The sequence below is a fragment of the Mastomys coucha genome, unplaced genomic scaffold (genome assembly GCF_008632895.1).
Source record: "Mastomys coucha isolate ucsf_1 unplaced genomic scaffold, UCSF_Mcou_1 pScaffold18, whole genome shotgun sequence".
Taxonomy (NCBI): Eukaryota; Metazoa; Chordata; class Mammalia; order Rodentia; family Muridae; genus Mastomys; species Mastomys coucha.
In genome coordinates this window covers 66,210,538-66,237,262 of record NW_022196900.1, presented here as the reverse complement: position 1 = coordinate 66,237,262, position 26,725 = coordinate 66,210,538, and the positions used below count along the sequence as shown (strand labels likewise).

General features: G+C 50.4%; 1 protein-coding gene across 8 annotated transcripts in view; it reads right to left on the bottom strand.

Moving 5' to 3' along the window:
- Nucleotides 1-19,783, bottom strand: part of Ssbp3 (single stranded DNA binding protein 3) — a 140,561-nt gene extending 120,778 nt beyond the window's left edge. For 4 of the 8 annotated variants that reach the window (XM_031378054.1, XM_031378057.1, XM_031378055.1 and 1 more), the window contains exons 1-4: nt 19,653-19,783; nt 17,449-17,521; nt 17,167-17,228; nt 14,794-14,878 (exon numbers count right to left, since the gene is read on the bottom strand). In XM_031378054.1, coding sequence (XP_031233914.1) covers nt 14,794-14,878; nt 17,167-17,228; nt 17,449-17,521; nt 19,653-19,768 — 336 coding nt within the window. In that variant the 5' untranslated portion in view covers nt 19,769-19,783. Of the gene's footprint in view, nt 1-14,793; nt 14,879-17,166; nt 17,229-17,448; nt 17,522-18,491; nt 18,940-19,652 lie in introns of those variants that run through there. The other 4 variants (XM_031378058.1, XM_031378061.1, XM_031378060.1 and 1 more) reach the window with 3 other exon arrangements.
- Between the last annotated feature and the right edge of the window lie 6,942 nt (nt 19,784-26,725).

The window sequence follows — 26,725 nt, the reverse complement described above, 5'->3', positions numbered from 1 at the left end:
CAACGGTTCTCCCCAAGGACCTGTCTCCCAAAGCCATCCCATAGTTTGTCAATATAGCAAAGGCTCAAAGGCTACGAGTGGAACCCGGAGAGCAAGTCCTGACTCCTTCACTTTTAGTAAGGCCATAGCCACGGGCTCCTGACTTCTCTTCTTTGAGCCTTGATTTCCTTCATCCAAGAAATGGGATCACAACAGCCCCTGCCTTAGATAAGGGAATTAAATATTACCCTCACACACACAGTACTAGTCTTGGGTAAATGTCAGTTTAGTAAATACCGGTCGCCATTATTTCAGAAACTGCTCTTCTATCCCTCACTAGCCTCATGCTATGGAGACCACAGCTAGGAAGAAGACAATGGCCCACTGACAGCTTCTATAGAGCAAGGTCTGTTAAGAAAGCTGTCCCGAGCCAGTTCCTCTGGGAGGAAACAGCTCAGATAGGCAAGAACCATGGGCCCTCTAGCTCTCAAGTATGCACACAGCCAGCCCTGCACTCTGCCTGCACAGCCCTGAGCTCTCTTGGCTCAGAGGATCAGTCAGGTGATCCTGTCAGAGACAATTCTGCATTCTGACTTTCCCGAGCCAGGACTAAGTTAGACAGTGCCGCCAACACTGCTGGTCAGTGGGGAACACCCAGCAGAGCCAAGGTCCTCAGCCTAATGATTCCAACAGACCTCCAGGAAACCTCACTGGGAATGCTTGAGGCGTCACTACTAATCTAAGCTCAACAAGACTCAGGTCTGTCTTTTGCTGGGAGTGTTTTCTGCTTACTACAACTGTACCCGCCCCTGTGAACTCAAACTGGCTCCCTGGACCTACTAAGAAGCCCTGACCAGCATCTACATTTTATTTCATACTGCTTCATTAAAACCAATGGTGACTATAGCCGGGAATGGGAGGCACACATCTGTACTCCAGGATGTGCAAGCAGAAGGATCATGAGCTCAGGGCCATCCTGGGCTACAGAGAAAGATTCTATCTCAAAAATTCAGACAACTCAAATTAATAGTGCCTCTGGGTTGAGAATAGTCAGAACTTGCTTAGTTTATTCAAGGCCCTGAGTTCAAGCCCTGGTACCACATTAACAATTAATTAATGATGACTTGATATGAGCAATGTCCTCATGAATAAAATATGTTCAAGCTCGTAGTCCACAGGATTGGCAAGGAATGAGGAAGTCCCCCCCACCCCAAGGAGAGACAGGACCCTTTGTGGGCTAGAGAGATGCTTCAGCCAGTAGTGGCTAGGCTCAATGGAAACATTAAGAAAACCCTTCCTGCAAGTGAGTCAGGCATTTTCTTCTTAGATGAGGCTGTTAAAAACCAGCCAGTCCCTCTTCCCACAGGGAATCCCAAACCTAGTCAGGAAACCTAGGCCCTCAGGAAGGACCTGGCCTGCCCAAGGCTCTCGGAACTCTCCCTAACCCAGTGTGGCTTGGGTAGGGTTCTGTTGTTGTTGTTGGGGTGTTTTGTTTGTTTGTTTGCTTGCTTGCTTGCCTGCAAGAATTGTTTTGGCTCTTTGAGATAGGGTCTCACTTTGTAGCCAGGATGGCTTAGAACTTACTATGGAAGCCAACCAGTCTCACACTTGTGCAAATCTACCTATCTGAGCACCATAAGTGCTAGGAGCACAGGAGTATGCCATCAGACACACTTGTGCTAGCTCTTAGGAAGGCAACATGACACAGTAACAGAGAGTACATCAGGAAAAACAGAAACCGGGAGCAGGTCATGGTTCAGTTGGTGGGTATCTGCCTCACATGCACAAAGCCCTAGGTTTGATCCTCTGCACTTCAAAAGCCAGGTACAGGGCTTGTCTGTAACCCTAGCATTCAGGAGGTGGAGACAGGAGGATCAGTAGTTCAAGGTCACCTTCAGATACACAGCCAAGGTCAAGACCAACCAAGGATACATGAAACCCTGGGGGGGGGGGGGGCTTAAGTTTAAGGCTATTTTTGACATTACTGAGTCACTCCAAATACTTCTATATCCTCATGTACAAAATAAGAACAAAAACAAAATAATCCACCGGCAGGATCACTGAAAGACGGGAGACAAAACCTACCTGAAAATAGTATAAGGCACATAGTCAGCACTCAATAATTGCTTGCTTCTATTCGCTCTCTGTTCATGAAATAAGAACCCATGTCCTACATCCTCAGAAGAGAATGGAGTGAGAATACTTTTTTAGCTGGGTATGGTGGTGCTTAAAGAGGCAGAGGCAGACTGAACTCTGAGTTCAAGACCAGCCTGGTCTACTTAGTAAGTTATAGGCCAAAATGGACTACCTGAGACTAATAATAGCCACCACCATCACCACCATACGGTCCGTAACCATAGTAAGTGCTCAGTAAACACTTGTATCCTTCATTAAGTAGGGGATTATCAGCGAGCCATAATGCCATCATTTAGTAATTTGTCCCTCACCACAAAACTGCCATCTGGACTGCCTAGGGCTTCAGCACCCACAGAGGATTGCCTCTCTCTAAAATCAGGGGGTGCCAGAGGCAAACACTGTGATTTCCACCTAGTTCCCTTTGACTGAACATGCTGCCAGCAAAATAATGCCAAAGAAAGTATGTGGCGACAGTCAACTAGATTTAAGTTCATTTTCTGTAGCTTGGGGTCAGAATCGACCGGAGCACTCTGGTGATCAAGTTTTCTGCAATTCCCTATTCCACACATTAGCTCCACTGACAGAAATTCACCGTGGTATTTAAAGTGGCAGCCATCACAACTAACTCAAATTGTATTGGCTTCCCGGTTGCCGAAACGCTCTGCTGAAGCCATCAATTGGCCAATTCGGAGATAACTTGGTGGCTGAAATTCCCTGTCATGTTGTAAAATCCCTTTCAAAGCAGCTCATAGCTTGCAGACCCTCAGCAGAACCTGTGCCCAGAGCCTCGGCCAGCACCACCTCCCGTAACCCAAGCAGCAGGCAGGCAGGCGGGCAGGCAGGCAGGCAGGCAGAGTGGGAGCTGGCAGGCGGAGCTGCCAAAAAGAAGGGCCTCCAGAGAGAGAGGATAACATTTTCTACTGGACGCCTTCTAAAAGACAGGGAGAAAAGACCAGCCACTCGCACACGCCTGACACCAGGCCTGCCCACTGGGCATCTGCCCCCTCAGCACAGGCTGGGTAGCCAAAGCCACAGGCATTACAGGAAGAAAGCTGCCAGATTCCTGAAGGAGAACACACTAGCCAGACTTGTAGGTACAGTATCTAGAGCCAGTGTCTACCACAGGCATCTGCGATCGGGCAGTCACAAACCAGCAGGGTTACCATCCGGCAGTGACCCTCAGTTTCCACAATGGAAGCTCAGCAGTTCCTTCTTGAACAGTATTCCATCACCTGACAGTTGATTCAAACGTCAAACAGAATTCTCAAAGAGACCCCCAATCCAGCAGAGGTAGGACTTGGGGTGCTAACCTGAGCAAAAATGAGGAGTCAAGGCCAGCTTCTGCTACATAGTAAGTTTGATGCCAGCCTCAAGACCTTGCCCCAAAAAATAAATATAAAAGAGGAGAGGGGCAGGCCATTACAGTGACTCAAAAAGCTAGGGATAAAGAAAAGCCAGCCCTGACTTCAGTCACTGTCTGCCTCCTTCCTACTGAAGAGCAAGCAACAGCTCAAAAGACGCAAATGAGTCCCCTCAGGTCATGAGGAGCAATCCAAACTGTAAGAATCCACCTTAGTCCAAACACATGCACTGCTCACCACATCGCATTAAGTTTTCAACACCCAGGACAACTTGCCCACCAAGCAACCACTCTGCAGTCTGCTGTTACCGCAGAGCCCCCCTCTCAAGTAGCCTTCTGTGACTGAGAAAGAAGATGAGAGGAAACTCGGGCTCAAGAGGCAGAAAACTGGGAAACAAACAAACGAGATGTCAGTGCTTCCCCTAAAACACAAAGAGGAGGACACAAAGCCTGTAGTCACCGGTGAGGATGGGCAAGTTGCGAGGCTAGGCCAACCTAGGTCATAAGAAGCATCCTGAGTCTTCCAACAGCCACACCCCGGAAACTGCTCAGCCAATCCTCTCTGTGAGAGAAGGACACCCCTAACCTCAGATGAGCAGGAGGAGCTATCTGTGGCCAGCCACAGGCCACACTCATGAGGTTTGTTCGAGAAGCCATTTGTGTGGCTGGAGAGATGGCTTAGCAGTTAAGAGCACTAACAGCTCTTCCAGAGGACCTGAGTTCAATTCCCAGCAACCATATGGTGGCTCACAACCATCTATAATGGGATCTTATGTCCTCTTCTGGTCTGTCTAAAGACAACGAGACTGTACTCACATGCATAAGCTAAATAAAAAAATTTGGGGGAGGGGGGTGCTTTCAAGACAGGGTTTCTCTGTATAGCCCTGGTTGTCCTGGAACTCAGAAATCCACCTGCCTCTGCCTGCCAAGTGCTGAGATTAAAGGCGTGAGCCAACACTGCCTAGCAGCCACCACTGCCTGGAAGCCACCACTGCCTAGAAGCCACCATTACCTGGCTAAATAATTCTTAAAAAAAAAAAAGAAGAAGAAGAAGGCATTGGCACTCTGCCTCTGAGAAGTGAGACCACTGCCTCCTCCCAGACCTGCCCACACCCTATCCCTCCAAGTGGGAGATACTTATTCAGCACGCAGCAAGCATGCAGAGTGCTGCTTGTGCATTTAATATACTAAGACTACAACAGCAAGCTGGAGAATCAAAGGACCCCAGCACCTGGTAATAAACAAGCACCCCTAAACCTGATGGAAGTGACTCTCCTCAACCCTCTGAAGTTGGCGCTATTTCCTTATTACAGATCTAGAAACAGGCTCAGTCACTGCCTATCTCTCTACCCAAATCACCCAACCTAAAGGAATGGCTCTCGCTGGGCCAGTAGATGTAGAACTTCAGGCAGGGACCTGCAGTAAGATGGCATTCCACAATTAAGACAGGGAACATACACACTTGTGTGCACTCATAAGTCACTGGACAAAGGTTTGAGAAGCTGTTCTTTTTTTTTTTTTTTTAAAGAATTATTTTATTTCATTTGTATGTGTATGAGTACACTGTAGCTGTACAGATGACTGTGTTCGATCATGTGTGTGGCTGCTGTTGATCTCAGGACCTCTACTCAGGCTCGCTCCGGCCCCGCTTGCTCTGGCGTAATTTTCTGCAGCTGTCGTGAGACGCACCAGAAGAGGGCGTCCGATCTCATTGTGGGTGGTTGTGAGCCACCATGTGGTTGCTGGGATCCGAACTCAGGACCTTCGGAGGAGCAGTCAGTGCTCTTACCCGCTGAGCCATCTCGCCAGCCCCGAGAAGCTGTTCTTATGTTTACTCTGTGGTCCAATAGTTGCTTCTTTCTCTCTTTTTTTTAATTGCCAGCCATGACCCACTAAGTTGATTCAAGATGCACTAATGGGTCACAGCTCCGTCCACGAAACAATGCTTTGCCACGCTCTGCCACTTGTCAGTCTTCATTAAGATGTCTTTAACACACATAAGCCCCGGGGAAAGATCAAATCCTCCTCATTTCTCAGGGCACAGAGTCTTGCTCACTGACCACAGGTTTACTCAAGATGCTACAATCAGCCCCAGGATCGGGGTGGCAGAGGAGGCAAAGATGAAGTCTTGTCCCTCAAGGGTCTAGAGAAGAAAGGAAAGAAACTCCACCTTCACTCAGACAATTCTCCTTCTAGGCCACAAGTGACAAGTGAGTCAGAGTATTTCCAACTTCCTGGAAAGAGAAGAAACGGGTGGTCCTGGCAGGCCGTGGGAGGCTGCCACATTCTAAAGCAGCACTGGTTATCAGAAGCATTAGTGTACAGGGAAACGAACCTCCCTGTGTGCTGTGGCATGGAGCTGGACCACAACGAAGAGCCAGAGGCAGGCTGGGAAAGAGCAGCAGAGGAAATGGGTACAAGTGTGGACTGGCACCAGTCAAACAACACATTGATACATACGAGACCTCCACCGTCATCTCCTGCAGCTACCTGGACCCCAGGGACCTTACAGCAATCGACAGGTGAGCAAGTCAACAAAGGGCAAGCCTCGCTGGAATCCATCCCTCACACTAAGACCACTCTGCTCCCCCATTATCAATCACTGAACACCATCTGTCAGAAAGCAGGACTTCCCAGAGTCAGGAAGATCAAGAACAAACACATATGCAGAACTTATGAAGTGCCTGAGTATGCACTTACTGTACATGCACTGTGTGCACGTGCATCATACACTCAAGCTCACAGCACACATCCGCACACATGTACTCACACAGTCATTTATTCCACATGATAACCCTCCAAGGTATGTGGCTTCATCTCTCCTTTACCAACTGAGGCACACAGGCTAATGAGGGTGCTCGTGGTCCACATGGCTAACAAGTCTTGGCTCCTGCAGTGTGCAGATTTGAGACCCGCTGGAGATGATGTGAAGGGTCTTTGTTCTGGCTTTCCTTTTCTGTTTTCCTTGCTATGACTAGAGACATCCAGTTTGACCATCTGCAGCCCTGATACTCCCACTGACATGAACAGGAGATTGCACATGACCCTTTGTAAACACTGGTCACACTCTGGCTTCCTCCGGCAAGCAGGGCAGGTAAGCAGGTGTCTGGCAACTGTGGACAGTGTCGTGTGCTCCTAGTTCGTGGTCACCAAACCAGCTTCCTCAGTGTCCTCCTTCCCAGCTTGCAGGCCACTATGGCCCCTTCTGAGACTCCTCACAGAAGCAGAAAATCAGGTGAGGCCTTAGCCCAGAGAATGGCACAGGACCTAGGGACTTCCAATCTATTCATACTATGCACATTCACATGGCACCACCACCTCCAGGAACAGTTTTCCTCCCATTCTACTGACAGTGGAGGACAGAACAGGCCTTGCTATGTTTTACAGTGGGGAGGACCATAAAGCTAACACAGGCATGAGACTAAAATTCAATGGAGATCCTTGCCAGTGCCACCCACAAGCCCCTGGGCCTCCCCATTGGGTTCTGCAGCTGATCAAGCAGGCGTGGTCCAGGACACTGTCCAACACAGATAAGAGGCAGGGACATCTCAGGGGAGTCTTTATCACTGCCAGTTGTGTATGGTAGGACCACTAGCTCTGATCCCTATGAAGAGTGCAGGGAATGAGACAAACAGCCAGGAGGGAAGGAACCTGGGACACACAGAGAAGCCCTGGCTGGAAAAGCATTACTGAGATAGGTCAAGTACACAGGATTCCTCCCTAAGGGTCAACTTGTTCTCCCTGGAGACAGGACAGTAAAGGAGTTTCTGAGCAAACATCAGGACAACAAAGAACAATCAAACTCAGCAAGCACTGACTGGGAGACATCCCACCTTATCCGTATGTGTGTTAGATACCTTCACCCTCAAGGCCCTGCAGAAACTACCATTCCCTAGCCTACAGATGGGGTAACAGATGAACCCAAAGGACACCTAGACAGGAAACAACAACCATGCACATTAAGTCGGGGGCCAATCTAAGCCAGAGCTCAAACTCATCCAAATCCAGAGGCTTTGAGCCCAGGAAAAGAAAGGCATATCATGGAGATATGCATCCCTACAACTGACCTCGTCAAGGCCATGGAAAACCCCAACCCTGACAAATCAAAAACAAACCACCATGATTGTTCATTCGCTGTAAGCTCCCAACGACATATATTAAAGAAGTTTATGTGAATCGCCTAATGCACTTTGCTGTGGTCAGAATTACTACCAAGCTAAAAGAGATTAATTTTGCTAAATATTCAAAACCCTCAGACACTACTACAAAGGCTACAGCTAGTATAACATTTCTGCTATCTTAGCTGACAAGCCTCAAGCACATAAGCACACATACACACACACCACCTACCCATCACCACACACACACACACACACACACCCTATGACTCCTCTTAAGGGTTAAATACACAGTCAGAAGACAAGGTTCCAGTGATACAGTCCTCACTGGAGAGCCCTCCTCCCTTACAAAACAGAGCTGACCTAAGGGACATAGAACTGGGTGTCTCCCAGCTCCCTCCAAGTGTTGGCTGGCACAGAGCTAACTCTCAGTCCAAGTTTGCAAATGCTTAGCTAACAAAGATGGCATTATGCAAAAGGCTGCTGCACACTGCTGGTCTGGGAGTTCAAATGAAATGACCACTGCCAAAAACTTTGTTTGGGTCCCCACTGTCGTCGTCGTCCCCCTCCTCCGTTCTACCTCCTGCCTTAAATAAAGGGCAAGGATTTGCAATTTGGGGTCTTGCAGCCACTTGAAACCCATTACAGTGGCCACATTGCCCGGGTTCTGGCAAAATGCAATTCCAGCTCCTCATTTAATGTTTAATTAACTACTAACAGAGGAGTCTGGCAGCCTTTGGGGGCAAGCGGATCTCCAGAAGACAGGGTGGGAGCCCAAGGAAGGGACTCAATACAAAGTATAAGCTGGGGGGAAGAGGGGCTACAACTGTGTTTATTCTGTTGCTTTTAATCTGCCACACAAGGGTGCCAAGGGTCAAAGCCAAAGACAAGCCTTGAACTTGCCAGGACCTCTGGCCAGATAGCTAGGCTGGCTTATCATAGAGACCAGCACTCCTCCCACTCCTCAGCCAGCTGCAGCACCCACTGCCACCCTCTCATCCCCTTCTTCCTAGGGGGCCCTGGCAGGCACAGACACTCCCTGCCCAGCAGGAACCTCAGCTCAGCATATCCAAGGAGAGCCCTCTCAAATATCACTTTGCTATTTCAAACCCACCAAGGACACTGGACCCCTGCCACACGGCCACAAATACTCCAGCTGCTGTCCACACCCACAACTCAGGCATTTTTCCCCTCTGCTAACTTTACGTCGCCACAAGAAGGGGGGGCTGGGGCACGTACTGAAAGGGGTCCAGGTCTTCAGAACCAAGAAACTGAGACAAGCAAGGCCATCTGGTCACAGTCACAGGAACGCAAGTCCACTATACTGCCCAAAGTCTTCTCTGTGGGAAATAAGGACCTAGGCTTTTTTGGAGAAATAATCCACGAACCTCCTAAAATCATAAACAAAGTCTCCTTTATAAGGACATGGAATTTTCTAGAAAGAAAAGTCAGTGGGTTTTATCACTTTACTCTGGCAAAAGCAAAGACCCACTTTACCACAACAGACTACCCTTCCATGGGTCAGGTCTCACCCAGCCTGTCACTAGGCACTTCTCCTTACAGGGGCTTCAGCTTTATTCTTATAAATTATTTCTTCAGAGAATGGATATGGCCACAGATTGGGTACTGGGCACACTCTGGTCAAGTGCAACACCTCCCATTTCTTGGGGGGCCTGTACCAGGTGAGCACAGTAAACACTGTCAGGTGGAACACTAGACTGTAAGTGTTGGCCTCAGCTCTACCTAGACTAGCAACCAAAATGCCTGGCAGTAGCTTCATCTATAAAATGGAGTGAGACTTTAAAACCCAACCAACAAGGCAGCCACAAAGCCCAACCACACTTGGACGTCTGAAGGTGTGCACCTGAGGGCCACAATGGGGCTAACCTACTTTGCTCTCTTCTTGCTACCAAAAAGAAAATACAACAGCTACCACAGGAGGAAGAGGACTGCCAGAGGTAAAGGCACCAAAAATGCTTCTCTCTATCCACAGACCCATCCTACAGCCCCACACAGGGAAGGAGACACTCAAACACCTGGGAGTATCCATTTACAACGGACAGTAACAGATCACTCTGTCAGAAAAAGTGCAGAAGGAGCCCCAGGTAGGTCTTATGGGCTTCCCTCATCTCTCTTAAGAGGCACTGCTAAGCCTGGGGAAAACGGCCAAGAAATCACACGGGGACCCAGTTACTCCTCCTGTGGCTCAGATCAAACCCATTCTCAGAAAAGTCCACTCTAGACACAAAACCACTGTCACTCCGTGTACATGTGGCAAACATCAGGGCTTTCAGGCTTCTAAACGAGCCAGGAAAACCCAAGCTGCCAGGTGTGAGGCGGAAAATAGATAATGACTCAAATAAAAACCCAGCAAATCAAGGACAGTTTAACCCCCCTCCCTGCTCAGTCACCTAGTTCATTCCAAGATCCACACATCTGGCCTTGATCTGAGAGGGGCCCTCAAAATCACCCAACCAGACCCTTCCTATTTTGGAGGGAGATGACCAGCCAAGATGACAATATTACTCTGTACAAGAACCAAGGACCCACTGGGGCAGTGGTGGCACACCCCTTTAATCCCAGCACTTGGGAGGCAGAGGCAGGCAGATTTCTGAGTTCGAGGCCAGCCTGGTCTACAGAGTGAGTTCCAGGACAGCCAGGGTTACACAGAGAAACCCTGTTTTAAAAAAAAGAAAGAAAGAAAAGGAAAGGAAAGGAAAGGAAAGGAAAGGAAAGGAAAGGAAAGGAAAGGAAAGGAAAGAAAAGAAAAGAAAAGAAAAGAAAAGAAAAGAAAAGAACAGAACAGAACCAGGGACCCACACCTTCTATTTGAACTGGAGAGCTTCCTCCCTGCCAAGAGGTACCCCAACACTTTTTCCATATTGTCAGAATCGTTGACTCTTCTTGGTTAGGCACCCAGGACCAGTGAATACTTCACACCATCCATGTCTAACTGACACTAAAGCTGCAACTTGTTCAAGATGGCCCACAGAACTTAACATCTTAAGAACATCTCCCAATAATTTATGAGCTGTCCTGGTCCAGGTTACCCCCTCCCAACACATCACCTCTGCCCTCCCCTTATTGCCCTCCTTTCTACCATCAGTGTGTGCTTGCTATGTATGTAAAAGGCCGAAGGTAAGCTACAGAGATAAATAGCCCCCAGTCTATGCCATAGTAAAAACTTAGTGAGCTATAGCCAAAAAGGCAAATCTAAAAAGTTATCTAGGATCATTTCAGCAAGTGATGTCTGCTGAGTGCCTATGCCAGGAGATGTTAAAAGCATGGACTCTGGTGTTAGCCGGGAGCTGTGTGTACATCCTAACTCTCCTGTTGCCATTAACTTCTCTGTGCTTCAGTTTCTTCATCTACAGGATGGAGCCAGCAGCGTACCTGCTTCCTCTAAGAGGGTCAACAGCAGGGTAACTGAGCAAGTGCAGTAATAGCATACGGCCAGATACTCGGGGAATGTTGACGTAATTAATGCACAGGTGGCGTTCACAGACACTGAAATGAAATGATCACCAAATGTAGAAACCAATCTTTGAGACCTGTGCATGATAGCTGTGGCCTGTAACACCTGCTACTCAGGAAGCTGAGGCAGGAGAATTGAGAATTATACCACAGTGAGAGCCAGTCTCTCTTACATACAAAGACTCTTCCAAGGAGGCCTTAGAAAGACAGAAAGGATTAGAGTAGACAGAGAAAAATACATTCTAGCCTAGGGGAGAACCTACTTGGGGCCAGCAAGATGGCTTAGTAGATTCAATCCCCAGAACTCAGGATATGAGAACCGATCCCTGAACACCACCCTCTGAAACCCCCAAGAAACACTGTGATAAAACCACCCACGTTCACACATCATACACACACAAAATAAATATAAGGCACTGGAATCTTCTCAGGAAGAAGTCTAACTCAGTGAGACACATGGAAATAGAGAAACTAGATAAAGAAATGAAAAGGAAAAACAGAACAACACAATTGTCTTCAGTATCCCTTCTTTTTTTGTTTTTGCTTTTTCTTTTCCTTTTACAGTGTAAGGAAAAATCCCAAGGCCTTGCAACAGCACTCAGGAGGCAGAGGCAGGCAGATCTACATAACAAGGCCACCTGGTCTATATAACAAATTCTAGAGTAGCTACTCCTACATACTGAGACCCTGTCTCAAAGAGAACAGGAGAGAAAAGAGGGGAGGGGAAGAGAGGGGAGGAGAGGGGTCTCTCCACTCAATCACATCATTCCTTCTCCCTTGTGACCTGACTTAGGTCACAAGACACATCAGATTGATCCCAATTTAAGGGAAAAAGGCCTTGAGCTGCAAACCTATGAATCACAGGCCCCCAGCTGGTATGACCTCATCTCTTAGCAGCATCTTCTAAATGTCATGCCAACCTCAGCAATCTGCAAGGTTCGACTGCCATTCCTTAGCAAGTCACAGGCTGCAAACTAACATACATTTCTACCACTGCCATCTTGCTTCAAGATGCAAGACCAAACCACAAACTGCCAGAGACAATCTTGATGCTACCTACTAGAGCACCAAGCTATAAGTCACCGCCGGCAGGCGCGCAGGCAGGCGGGCAGGCTGGCTTGGCAGTTAAGAGCACTGACTGCTTTGCAGAAGACCAGAAGTCAGTTCCCAGCACCCACCTCAGGAAGTGCACAACCATCTGTAATTCCAGTTGGAGTCAGTTTAATCTGATGCCCTCTGATCCTTATGGCACCTTTATGGGCATGGTGTACATTAGCTCATGTAGGCACGCATACATATAATAAACAGCTGAGCACAGTGGTGCAAGCCTTTAACCCCAGCACTCTGGAGGCAGGGGCCAGCCTGGTCTAGTGAATTCCAGGATAGTCAGAGATATACAGTGAGACTCTTTTCTCTAAGCAAGTAAATAAACACACTAACTTTTTTTTAAAAAAAAATCATTAGCATATGTGATTTCCTGTAAAAGAACATAAATGTCTATCAAAGACTGGTCTAAGCAATTAAAAGGTACTGCTCAGTGGCAAAGTGCCTGCCTGTCACTCGTCGGGCCCTGGCACGGGGGCAGGGGATTCTGAAAGACACTTCCGTCCTACCTGCCTCTCTAAAATGAAACCCTCAGCAACGTAGTCAGAGACCAGCAAGGTAGGCTTGGCTATTTGGAGTTACTTTAAAAGGGTGACAGGTGGGGGCAATACTTTGCTAGGTAGTAAGGGGAAGTTCACTGACTTTTTCACTCCGCTTCGGGCAAGCTCCGGTTCAGGAAGTCCAGCCCCTCAGTCATCACCACCACTTACCTTCCCAGAACCACATCCCAAGAATGGCAGCCGCCACCCATCCCTTTTAGTCCCTTTTACAACTAAAAGTCCACCAGGCTAGAAGTACCACTCCCAGCTTCTCTTTTTTCAACCCAGGAGAGGACACAAGAACTGACCACATCCCTAAGCCCTGCTCCCAGGGCATAACAAAATCCCATCACGCTGACCACGTGGGAAGCCAGTGAGCTTGCTCACTGTAACTCCTGTTACAGCAGCCATTTCCACCATGGCAACACCCACCTCATTGAAATTGACCACTTATGAAACTCAAAGGTGGGATTCAATCTCCTAGGCCAGGTTCAAACTCAGCATCCCAAGGAGGCAAATGACCTGACCAGGAAGATGGGACCTGATGCTGGTCATCAGTTCCTATGCCTAGAATGGGAGGACTGTTCCTACCACACAAACCTACTGTGTGTACATAGACGCCGGTACACAATCACCTGAAGTGACCCAGAAGTAGTGGAAGACAGCTAGATACTTCCCTTTCCTCACGCCACTCTTCCTTGACAGACCTCAACCACCAATTTTATCAAATCATAAAGTCTGGCCACCTGAACCAAGGTTGGTTCAATATGCATTTAAAAATACACAACAGTGCCGGGCAGTGGTGGTGCATGCCTTTAATCCCAGCATTTGGGAGGCAGAGGCAGGCGGATTTCTGAGTTTGAGGCTAGCCTGGTCTACAGAATGAGTTCCAGGACAGCCAGGGCTACAGAGAAAAACCCTGTATCAAAACAAACAAACAAACAAACAAACAACCACAACAGCACTGCCACACAGACACCTTCCCTTTAGTGACTTCATGGACCTTAAACAGATCCAGGTGGATGGATAGTCAGCAACAGGAGAGAAGGCTCTACTGCCTGGTAAAATTTAGCTATGCTCAAAGGAAAATTCTAAGCTGCCCATGGTGGCTATAAACTCAGCACTTAGGAGGCTGAGGTAGGATGGCTAAAAATTCAAGGTCAAGTTGATCTCCATACTGAGTTCTAGGCCAACCTGAGCTATAGCAGTTATCTGTGTCCCATCCTTGTCCCCCTCAACCACTAGTAGGCTGGCAAGATTGGTGAGCTAGTAACAATGCCTGCCACCAAACCTGAGGACCTGAGTTTGAGCCCCAGGACACACATAGTAGGAAGACAGAACTGAGTCCCAAGTTGCCCTCTGACCTCCACTCTCATGCTACATGTCACACATACACCCAAATGTGCATATGCACACAATATAAATAAATATACTTAAGTATAGAGTGTTCAGACAAAGGACAGTAAGTGAGCTTCACCTCACAGTACACATCGCCTGAGAAGAGCAGTATGAGCCCCCATACTTGTGACTCCATAAGCCCCACACTGTATGTGCACATAAGCACCCCAAACTGTGTGACAGATACACCCCACAATTGTGTGTACACATATGCACCCCACACTGTGTATGACATGGACACACTGAAAGGCTGCTCTCTGGAAAGCAGAGCTAAGTCCATGCCGCACAGTTGCTCAGCCGCCCGTGCTAGTCTACAACACAAGTTTCACATTTACTTTCTTTTTGGTTGTGGTCACTTTTTTCTTCAGCCAACACCAACCAGTCTCCTCCCAGCTAGCTCTTAACAAACACCCAAATGATTCTGAGTCTTCAGGCCCCCTCCAGACAGGTATCTGCCTCTTTCATGTAACTGCAGCGTAACGAAATACTGTTCCTCAACTTAAACCACCCAGGAAGGCGGGGCTCAGGAGGCAGGCAGCAGAGGCAGGTGGGCAGGAGGCCGGGAAGGCAGGCGAGGAGGAAATAAAGACCACTGCCAGTTGGCTGTGCACTTGCTTTTGATACTAAAGAAGTTAGAGCCATCCAACCCTGTAATTATTGCCAGGATTAAAAATTTGTTACTCACATAATCATGAAAGGCTTTTGCTTCACTTGAATGTTCACAAGTGTCTCTCCTTTCAGGAGCTGCACAGTAAAGGTCCCAAAATACACTGCAAATAGAAAAACAAAGTAAGATCAGCTTACTAATTATTACTTGTGTACACAACAGGGGGGTGCAGGATACATGGTACAGCACCAGCTTTCCCAAAAGGCTCCATCCTACCTTACAACACAGGACAAACTCAGCCCATAAGATAACTGGATACAACTGCTCCTGGCGAGCCAGACAGCTGTAATAGTTCCCATGTAAGCAGCTCCTCTGTACTGGGTATCTCCCATCAGTGACACTGTTTGTGGTTAGTGGACACTAAGGCTTGGAAAGGTCAGCACAACCCGCCCATGGTTTGTCCACAGATGAATCTGGACGAGATTCTGTCCTTTTCACCACCCCAAACCAAAATGGCCGCAGCATATTGTAAAAAAGGTTAAGTTGTCAAAAGTCAGGACATAACTATGATTCATCTGCAGAGCAATCTGGGTGACTGCAGTAATGAAGGGAGCCTTATGGGTTCTTAATTCTTTAGACTGCACCCCCACCTGTCTGTGAGCCAAGGGGGGAAGGAGCTTCGAGAACCAAGAACCTTTCCCCTCTCTAAGCAGAAGGGCCTCTTCAGAGAGCACCCATCCAGTCCAGGGTAAGCGGACAGGATGAGCACAGATCCAGCACATGGCACTCAAGACCCTCTGTAACTCTCTATGGTCACTCCAACGCTCCACAGTCACGAGAACAGAAGCAAGTGCTGTCTCAACTCTGAGAGCGCTACACACACAGGACCTTAGTAACGCCCTATACCAGAACCAAGGCCTAGCCAGAAGCAGCCTGAAGGGTATAGTGAACACTGAAACTGAGGTCTGAGCTGACTTGTGGTCCAGTGCCACTGGCCCCATCAGAGCAAGCTCCGCTGTCACTGGAAAGCACCACCCTCAAGGTGTACCTACAGCAAAACCAACCCTCAGCCCCCCAAAACAGCCGCAGAGTAAACATGCTAACACACCAGACTACAACCACTGACAGCTACCACAACCTGAACCCCAGTGCAGCCAACCTCCCACTCCTGGAACAGGATGGAAAAGCTGCAAGAGACTCACGGAGCCACAGGAAAACCAGGTAGGTCTCTGCATTCTTTCCTCCTCCAAGACTGCTCCCTGGAAAACCCCATACAGCAAAGACTTCAAGACACCCTTATTTTCAGCACCCTCAAAATAACTTTTACTCACAAGCCCAAGTTTCTACAAGACCCATGGCAATCAGACCCACCAATCCCATCTACATGTTCACCTCCAACAGCCAACCTATCACCCACTCCCGCAGGTGGGATCCTTGCGCCACACCACCCGCCTCCTCCGACCAGGCAGTTGGGAGTTTGGCAAAAGCCATTAAAAACTCATTTTCTCTGCACAAGTTAGAACAGACACTTCATCCTCCCGCTGTTCAAAGAGCCTTGAAACAGTAACCTGAGCTGGCAGTCAGGTAAGTGCTAACATCCCAACAGGACACTACACTTGACTCAAATCCACCAAAGTATCAAAAGCCACCCCTCCCCTTCTTTTTCCTTTTCAAAAGGATGTGAAAGAGTCCACCCATCAGCCCCACAAGACATCCAGGTCACAAACTCAAGACAACTTGCTTAAGGCTCTGACCCTATGCTTCCCTCCCGCCTGCAGAAAAGACCACAGGCTGCTCAGGCCTGGAGAGAGGGTCAAAGATAAGGAGAGCTAGTCCTGAACAAGCTGCAGGCATCCTGCCAGGCCTCCTCTGGCTGGTTAAGGTTCTCAGTAAAATAAGGCTTTGTGGTTGCAGGGATGCTGGGGGGTTGGGGGGGAGCAGAGGAAAGGAAGGTCCAGTCAGTGTGAATCAGTGTCTCTACAGGAAGTGCGGCCCTTCTTGCTTTTCTCAGGGTCCCTAGAAAAGGCCCAGTGGAGATCTCTTCAGGTTTGGCGTTCATGGAAGCAAACATAAGGGACAGACCAGTTGCAGAACAGACCTGGTGTCCCCTCCACCCGCCCTGCCCCCACTCCTCTAATTAAAGCAGCATGCAGGATTGACAAAAAACCCTTCCAGCTCTCTCTGTGCCCCCTGCCTGGTGCCCCAGAGTGAGATGGAAAAGCATAGCAAAATTCAGTCAGTTCCCTAAGGGCAGAGGCACGACAGCAAAAACTTGAGGCAGCGGCCTCTTCTGCCCATTCTTCCTCACCAAGCCTGGTCAGATCACCCAGAGGTGCCTGCTCCGTGGAGAGCAGAGGCTAAAGGCAGAGGGCCTGGTCTGGACCCCTGTCTTTGTTCACTTGGACCCGGGCCTCAAAACAAAACACACACAAAACTATCACACAAACTTACCACCACCACGAGTGCAGAAACCCAGGCGGTTCACCCAGTGTGATGTTTTTTTCCCATCGAATCTAGAAAAGAGGGAGCGAAGGCAGCTTAGAGGAGCATAAAGGAGGGGGCCTGCAGGGCCTTCCCCAGCCAAAAGGCTGTGAAGACCAACTAACAATAAATGCCAAAAGGTGATAAAAATTCAAAATGGTGGCCACAGTGGCTGCTCCTGAAAACAAAGGCTCTAAGAATAGTGGGGAGGAGGGGGTGTCAAGAAACTGGATGCTGAGGAGTCCCACTCACCTCTGATAAGAAGGTCTGTGCAGATTTCTGTGCTCCTACGTGCAGTAAATATTCGTAGACGTATAAAGCTAACCTGGAAAGTGAACAGAGGCAAAGAGAGAGAGAGAGAGAAGGGTCAGATCACACTAAGGCTCGCTCTGGACCTTGCCAGTGACTGTGAGCCCGGGTCTGTGCCTTCCCATTGTGGCCACAAGAGGTGAGAACCTATTACCCCAGACAGGATCCGAGTCCGAACAGCTAGTGGGTGGGTACCACAGACCTGCTGCACCAAGCCGCACCAAACCGCGGGAGCTGGAGAACGGTCCCCAAACTTGAACTTCCAAGTGGCACTGGGACTAAACCCACCTAAGGTCTCGCAAACTCGAAAGCCGCTAAAAGAGCCCTGAGCCATCCTCCTTTTTCCAGCCCACTTAAGCTCGCTGCTTTAGCCCAGCTTTGGGGTCCGGACGGACTCGGTCCCAGTCCGGGTACTTGGCGCGCTCTAGAGAGGGCAGCAAAGCGCCGCCCTCAGCATCTCCCCCTCAAACAACTGTCCCCCAAGCCTGGGGCCAGGCCGGCGTCGCCAGCCCAGCCCAGCCCGGGCGCCCCGGAGCGCACCGGGCTGACGCGGAGGCCGCTGGCTGGGTTGGGAGAGCGCTCCCGGGCGAACAAAGCCCCCGGCACGCACTCCTCACGCCGCGGGCGGACAAAAGGAGCCTTCGGGGCTGCAGAAAGCCACGCGCCCCCTGCCCGCACTCGGTGGGCAAAGTAAGGCCCCCGCGCCCAGCGGGCCGAGCGCACCAGCTCAAAGTGGGACCTCGCCCACCCTCGTCGCGGGCCCCCGAGCCCGCTCCGCTGCGCGCCTACCAACTACCCTCGCCCACCGCTGCCCTGCCGCCCCTTCGGGGTGCCCCAGCCTCCGCCGGCGCCCAACAATGGGCACTCCACGCTGCCGTCGCCGCCGCGGGGCAGAGACCGGGGCCCCAGGGGCACAAGGCGGCGCGACCCCCGCGCCCACCTGCCTCCCGCCGCCCGCGGCGCGGCCCCACTCGTGAGAGGCTTACTTTTCCCGAGCCTGCCCGTCCGAGGGCACCGCCGAGCCTTTGCCTTTGGCAAACATGGCTTGCAGAGAAGAGGGCGCCGAGTCCGCCGCCGCCGCCGCTACCGTCCGGTCTCCCGAGCTGCCCCGCTCCCGGCCCCCTCCCGGCGCTCGCCCGCTCGCTCGCACTCCGCTCGCCGCTCTCCCTCCCTCCCCGGCGCTGGCTCCGCGCTCTTTCCAGCTGTCAAAGCGTCAGCCCCGGCCGCGGCCCCATCGCCCTGGAACTCCTCCCGCGCCGGCTCGGCCTGAGCTGCGCCGCCGCCCGCCCGAAGCCTGCAGCTCGCTTGCTCGCGGCCCGCGCGCCCGCCGCCCGGCTCCGCCTGCGCCGCCCTCTGCGCCTTCAGCACCGCTGCCGCTGCCGCCGCCGCCGCCGCTGGTCTACTTGGAGCTCAACCGAACGTGGCTGCCCCGGCAGGAGCGCGGCGGGCGTCCACGCCCCGCGACGGACGGCCGCGGCGGCCAATCGGCGCGCGGGGGCGGGCCCGGAGGCCGGGAGGGACGCCTGTCAGCGCGGCCGCGCCAGTCCCGCTGCGCCTCCTCCGCGAGCCGCTGCCCGCTCGTGCCCCGGCCAGGGGAGCGGGGGGCGAGTCCTGGCGCTGGGGTGGGGCGGTGACTCGAGGGGCTCGGGCGGGGACTGGAGCACCCGGGGCGGCGCGGCGGGGACTGGGCGCTGCGACCGCAGGCGGGGACCCCGGCTGGCCCGGCGCGCCCCTTTCCGCGTCCTTCTAGCCCCCAGCGCCCCCGCCTCCCCGCGCTGATCTTACCCTCAGTGGGCCAGGACCCCGGCCGGCCCTGCTCCCCTCTCCGCCCCACCCCAGGCTGCCTGTGCCCAGCCCTTCCTCCCGAGCCCCGGCCAGGGCTGCACGCGGAGCTGGGCGGCCGAAGCTGGCGCCAAAGCGCGCGGCTGCTTCTTTACTAGATCGTTAAAATACTTTGGGAAACCCCAAAGTGGAGCCGCGCGAAAATGGCCCTTGGCGTGCTCCAGGCAAGCTGGAGGAGGGGAAAGGGGTCTTGGACTAGAAGGAAAGAGAGTGATTTTTCTCAAATTTCTGAGGTTTGCTAGCCCTGGCAAGTTAGCCTCTCGCCTTTCCACGGGAAAGGGTTCCGTTGGGAAGAGGGACGTCACCTGGACGCCTCGCGACTGGGAATGCGCGCCGCAGAAATCTCAAACTTCAAATAAATGGGAGCTAAATTGGAGAGTAGGGGACCAGAGTCGGGCGTGGGGGGAGGGGAAGCTTCCATTGTCAATGACCCAGGTGTACAATGGGAAATGGGGGGTTGGCAGAGTGACCAAGCTTTTTGCTCACGATTCCTTTCTGTCCCCTCGAGGACCCCAAAAACCTGCAGTGTACTCTCATTGGAGACTCCAAATCAAAAACTGGTGAGATAAGGGATGGCTCCCCCATTTCCATACTGTTTTTAGAGCGCGGTTCTCTTTAAGTGTGATAAAACATTGTCGGCACTGTCTCTTTAAAAGAGTCAAGCAGAAAAAGCTGTGTAAGCGCTGATTGGCTGCCTGTTTGGATACATCTTTAGGGGAGCCTTGAAACTGTTAGCCTAGGTTGATTTTTTTTTTTTTAACTGCGCTGTTCCAATAAACAAGTAACGCCCCTCCCCCTAACATGCCTCGCACCAAACAATTAAAGGATAGGTCAGTGTCCTGGGGAAAACACGTTTTAAGTAAGAAAACTCAGAACTAGATTTCAACAAAATAAACAATAATTCCCTACCATTAAAGTTTGCTTATTTTGCTCTGCAGAAGAGAGAAAAGGGGTTTTTAAAAGAAATGCCCCACAGCAAACGGATCTGCACTGGTTCAGGAAGGAGACTCCCGGTGCGTTTTTGGAATAATGTTCTACACTTGTAACAGCCTCCCTACATTAGAATACAGCCAAGCACCGTGGACCCCTCTGGACTCTGCTCTCTGCTAGGAACCAGAGCTCAGGCAGAGAAAGGGAAACACTGAGACCTAGTTTGGGGATGCCTGTGCCAGCCCCTACTTTAAAGGTTGTCTTATCAAGAAGGGGAGAAGAGTGGAGGTTGGGAGTTGAAATACAATGGTAGGAGAGAAAAGGAAATAATTACAATTATTTTTCCCCTAGGCAGTTTAATTTAATAGGGCCAACTTAAGGTACCTTTAGAGCCCGCGCTAATTAAATCGGTCTGCTCATACCCTTCCTTTGGACTTCCTTCCATTTTTGATGGACTAGGAATGGCCAGAGATGTCTTGTCAACACACTGACTCATTGGTGTCTGCAGGTCCCGCAGATGATGAGGACCAGTTGGGTCTTTGGGGGAGGGAAGGCACTGCCCTTTGGGGCCCTCTGCCGAAGCACTCTCTCCGGGTTGGCCATGCCTAGCAGCCCAAGGGCTGAGACACCTCGGAGCCACTTGCTCATCCACTTCCTTGCCTGTCAGCTGGCAAAGGCTTGGGGGGGGGAGGGGTTTTTTAAAATCTCTTGATAGTCTGATGTTCTACCAGGCTAGTATTCCTCCTGCTTTTTCTCCTTTGCAAATGGACTGGCCCCTCCTTCCTGGGCATGTGTAAGAGGTGTGGAGTTGGAGGGGGGGGGTGTTCGGAATCCCTGTGGTCTGCCCTTTGTGGAGACTTGACAAAGTGAGGCTCCGAGTGGGTTGGTGAATCCTTGGTGGAGCTAAAGGAAACAGTGGGAGAACCTAGGCAGAGAGACCAGAGGGAGGTGTCTTAGCTCTTGGAGATGGAGATGAGGCTAAAGACAGGCCTTTCTCCAGCCCTAGCTAGCACGCTGCAGCTGGCAATTAGCCAGAATCTAGTCAGCTCAGAAGCACGCCCAAACACCCGTAAGTGCCCTTTCTGCCCCTAACTTATCTTTTCCCAGTGGCTTCTCCTACCTCCCTTAGAACACATTTTGAGCTGACACCTCTACCTGGAACACATCTCACCCCAAGCCCCTCTCTCAACTATCTTCAAAAGCTAACACTCCCCCACAGACAGCTCCTTCCAAAACGGCCTGCTCCGATCCTGTCGGCTTGGATCCCATTTGTTCAACTGGACCTACATAGAAGTCCTACCTCTATCCAGCCCATTGTGTAAGCCACTTGTTTACCGTCTGTCTCTCCCACCAGACAGAAAGGTAAGACCTACATTTTAATCGTCTGGGTGTCTCCTGAACCCAGCACAGGTCCATACCTGTGTGTATTCGGACCCAACAGGACACCAAGGAACTCAGGGGAGAAAAAAAAACAACACCCCAGGCCTGAAGTAGCTCTGGGCTGGGTGAAGAGATAAGAAACTGACACCACCCACAATAGGATTAGATCAGGCCACTCCCTCTGCTGAGCCCCGCCCACCACAGCCTCTTCTACCTGGAAGTACCGAACTGTCACATCCCAGAATGACCAAGCCATTTCTTTCAACTTCTCCTTACCAATCCTTTTGTTTTAGAACCTGTTTATGAAACACCTACTATGTAGCAAACGCTTACCCCGAGCACAGAGTAGTAACCCAAACATAAACAAAACCACTTATCCTGTGAGGCTTACACTGTTGTAAAACCCTCTACTGGGAGCCTCTTCCTGTGACACAGGACTTCCTTACTCCAGCTGGACCGTCGAATCCCCTACTGAGGGACTTCCTGTGCACCCACCCCGCCCCCCACCCTGAAGCTTCCAGCTAACCAGATCTGAGCGCCATGCACCAGGTTGCACCTTACTTGAGTGGGATTCACTAAGCACACCCCCTCGCCCCCATAGAAACATGACTCCACTCCTCGGGGTCAGGGAACTTGTCATTCCACTGGGGACTGCCACATTCAGCAAGGATGCTAAAAGAAGTAAGGAACAGAACAGATGGAGAACTACCCCGCTTCTTCCTCTCCCACAAACGGGAAGGTTGGAGAGGGCCAGGCCTTCAAAAGGTAGCCATTGAAAGAGAGAGACTTGAAGCCAGTGAGCTCAACCCAAGGAAGCTGTGCTTGCCAAGGACGCCAGGGTATCTGGTTTCCTCTGGCTGGTTCTCAGCTTTATTGGTAGTGTGGTGGTGTTCCTCACAGCTGCTGGAGGCTAAACCCTCCTCCCCTCTGAGCCTCTGGGGCCCGAAGCTTAGCATCCAGCCCTTCCCCCTCCTGCCCCCAGCACAGTCCAGGGAATCCTATGGAGATTCTTCCATCAAAATCCCCACCAACTCTGCAGGAAGCCTTGGCCAGCCCCTTGTCAGCCCAGGTTTGAGCAGGAATTTCCCCTAAGGGCATTAGGGGCTCCCTGGGAAGGGTGCAAATTCCAGCGTCCAAACATTTGGTTTCCAGGTCTTCATTGCTTTGCTGGAAGCCTTTGGGCAAGAGATAGCCCACAAGGTACGTGTCCTGTAATGGGTAGTAAACGGTATTACTGTCCAAGGCAGAGGCCTGAAGACAGAGTTAGGGAAAAGATAGACATTCACATTCCAGGCTATCTGGCAACATGTCTGAGCCCACAGCCCTGGGGATGGATACGAAGAAAGAAGAGGTCAGGATTGGAGAAAGTTTCCGAAAACTGAAAAAAGAAAAAAAAAAAAAAGGATGACCATTGGGGCTGGTGAGGTGGCTGGAGAGCTGGAAAGAATTGGCATTAAGTTCCCGGTGCCTCTTTAGGACAGCTCACAGCCACCTGTAACCCCAGCTCCAGGGGATCCAATACCACACAGAGGCAGGATGTCAGCAAACAGGTTTTGCTAAAGAAGAGAAAAAAAAGTTGATTGGGGTTTAAAGTCAAACGTGCTTTGGAATGCCTCTCAGCAGACATCATAATTCCATGTTGTAGTAAAACATGTTTTAGGAAATGTATAAGATGGGTCTAGTTTGAGTTAGAAAGCACCTACTATGTGCTCCCTGAGTACAGGGAACTATCAGAAGGCTTCTAGAAATGGCCACTGACTAGAGTGGCTCCTCATTTCACTTGGCCTTCTGTGGGGTCTCTGTTCTCATTTCTGATCTCTTAATAGTTGTGTCCTCACACACCACACACACACACACACACACACACACACACACACACACACACACCAACAGCCCTTCACTTCCTCTAGGTCAGCAGTCCCACTCCCTCCCTTAGGAGCCCAGAAAAAGCCACCTGGTCACTTCCAGTCTGCTTTTCTCCATAGCAACGACCACCACTTGCCCCAGTAGATGTTTATTTATTTATTTTCTCACCTACCTCCCTCATTAGGGTGGCTGTACTCCAGGGGGGCTTTATCTTAAAAGTTGAATGATTCATTTAGCAAGGGGATTCTGAACACCTGGCCTTAGCAGGGCACTGGTCAGCGATGGGTGTACAATAGTGAGAGCAAGATGATGTCTCAAGGACCCTTCTATGTGGAGCTAAGAGGCCAGCAGAGAAGACAAGGTTAATTCAGCAAGCGCGCAGGCACAGTCATTACAGACTGTGCCAAGTGCTTGGAGCAATCAAAAATGAGAGGAACCGACAGCCCGGACAAGAGCAGACAACAGCAGACTGATTGAGTGGACGAGGGCCGGTGGGGAAGGAGGGCTTCTCTGGGGAGGTGACCTTAACTCTGTGTTCTAAAGGATGGAAGGAAAGAAAGGAAGAAACTGTGGGGCATGGGTAAGAGGACTGAGAGGGGAGTTTGCAGCAGGAAGAGCTCTGCCAGGGAGAATTATTGATAGCTGGCCCTTATGGCAGCAGCGGAAGGCTCCTGTGTTCTGCAAGTCTTTCTTGCTATCATCATGTCAGAGATTGTGCATGACACCAGACAGGAGTTGCCTAGGGGGGCGCTGCCAGGTAATCACAGTGCAGGAAGCAGGCAACTGAGCAGAGACTGAAGTCATACCCAGCAGGGTGGCGGTGACCAAAAAGCAAGGCCACACACAGGAAACAGGAAGTGAGGAGTGTTGAGGATGTAGAGACGTAGGAATCAGTCTGTACTGTTGGTGGGCTATGTGATGACCTCTGGGAAGAACGTTACAGAAAGTTACCTCGAGATCCATCATTTCTATTTCTGAGTTCTAAAAGCAGGAGTCCAGCTGTACATACATATCCACAACAACACTGTCGTAAAAATGACCCACATGGAGCTGGAGAGATGGCTCAGTGGTTAAGAGCAACAGTATACTCACATATATTAAATGAATAAATCCTTTAAAAAAGAAAAAATGACCCAGATGTCCACCTACGGATGGGTAAATGCAGTGAGTGGTACATGTCATGGAACAGTATTCAGCCTTAAAAAGGAAAGAAATGAAGGAAGGAACATAGAGGTAGGGGGGAAAGGACAGAGACTTTGAGGGGCCACAGTGGCATAGCCCTATAATCAAAAGGCTGAGGCAGGAAGATTGTGAGCTGCAGGAGGGGACACTATTCAAAAGCAAAAGGGGAAAAAAAGTAAACATTTTCAAAAAGAGCTGAGGACAGAGGCAAACACTGATAATCCCAGCACCCGGGAGGTGGGAGTAGGAGTTCAAAATCATCCCTGGCTATATGCCAAATTTAAGGCCAGCCTGGGATAATTGAGACCCTGTCTGGGGAGGTGGGGCGGGTGGAGGAGGAAGGAAGGGAGAAAGGGTGGAAGAGAGAGAGATTCTCATGCATACTTCAACATGGGTGACTTAGGTCTGTTAACTAATAAAACGCTAAGGAGCAAACACTGTATGAGTCCACTGGTGTAAGGAGTCACACTCAGGAGAGATGGAAGGAACAGGGACTTTGTTCAGCAGGTACAACTGCAAAGATGAAGAGACTCTGGAGATGGACATGGTGAGGCTGCCCAACCATGTGGAGGACTCTGCAATACCTATACACAGAACGGTTAAGTCCATTTCTTTCCTGGGATGTGGATTTTACCACATTTTTCTTTATCTTTTTTATTTTATTTTATTATGTGCATTGGTGTTTTGCCTACATGCATGTCTATGTGAGTGTGTCCTTTCCCCTGGAACTAAAATTTCAGCCATGTAGGTGATGGGAATTGAACCTGGGTCCTCTGGAAGAGCAGCCAGAGCCCTTAAACTCTGAGCCATTTTTCTAAACCTTACCACATTTTTGGTTGATTGGTTTGGTTTGGTTTCGGGGGGAGTATTGTTGTTTTTGAGACAGGCTTTCTCTGTGTGGCCCTGGCTGTCCTGGAACCTCAAACTACAGAGATCTGCCTGCCTCTGCCTCCTGAATGCTAGAACAAAAGGCATGTATGGCTAATGCCTAGCACCACTTTTTGGTTTTTTGAGACAGGGTTTCTCTATAATAGCCCCACCTAGACTCACTTTGTAGACCACGCTGGCCTCAAACTCACAGAGATCCACCTGCCTCTGTCTCCCGAGTGTGGGGACTAAAGGCATGTACACCACACTCAGCTCACATTTGTTTTAATTCAGGGAAATTAAAACCTGAGCGGAGACAAGGGCTACAAGAATTTCTTGCTAGGGGGCATGATGAGGCCCATAGGGGTACCTAAAGTACAAGCTCTGGAATCATGGTTAAACTAGTCAGGGAGTGGGAGGGGAGAGGCACAGAGGGGCCGTGGTAGGCGCAGGGGAAGGGTGGGAAGGAGTGGGATGGAAAGGACTCCATGAACTTATGCATGCACCCGCTGGACATTTAGGGATGTCATGCTGAGAAGTTTGGTTTTGTCCTGCTGAAGGTAAACCTAATGGTTTACCTGGGATCCTCTGCAGGGAAGGAAGAGAAAAGTACTCAGGCACTTAGGGCACCCTGGTGCACCCACAGGATGGAAGAGGCCCTGGGGCTAGAGTTAGAGATCAGTGAGCATTTCCTGAGCCTGTCGATCTGGGAAGGAGCACCAAGGGCTCTCTCTGGCTTCTGGTGTGGGTGCCCATAGCACTTATTGTTCAGGGAATCCAGGGAGGGCACAGTCTCAGAGGCAGGCTGCAAGGTCAGTCCTGGGTGGGCTGAGGTTAGAAAGCTCATTAAAGGCCCAGGGGAGATGGAGACAGCTGAAAGAAAGCAGAAGATGTGTCTGGAAACCCAGAAAAAGGTCTCGGGAGTCACCAGTATCTGGAATATAGATCAAGCCCTGGGGAACAGCTAAGCAAGCCCATCATACGGTATAGCTAATAACTCTTGTCTTCACTCTGTAGCCCAGACTGACCTGGAACTCAGTGCATTGCCCAAGCTGGACAGTGCTGCTGCCTCAGCCTCTGAATGCTGGGATTACAGACACAAACTCCCATACTTTACTTCTATATATGCAGATATAATGCCTCTCTGTGTCTG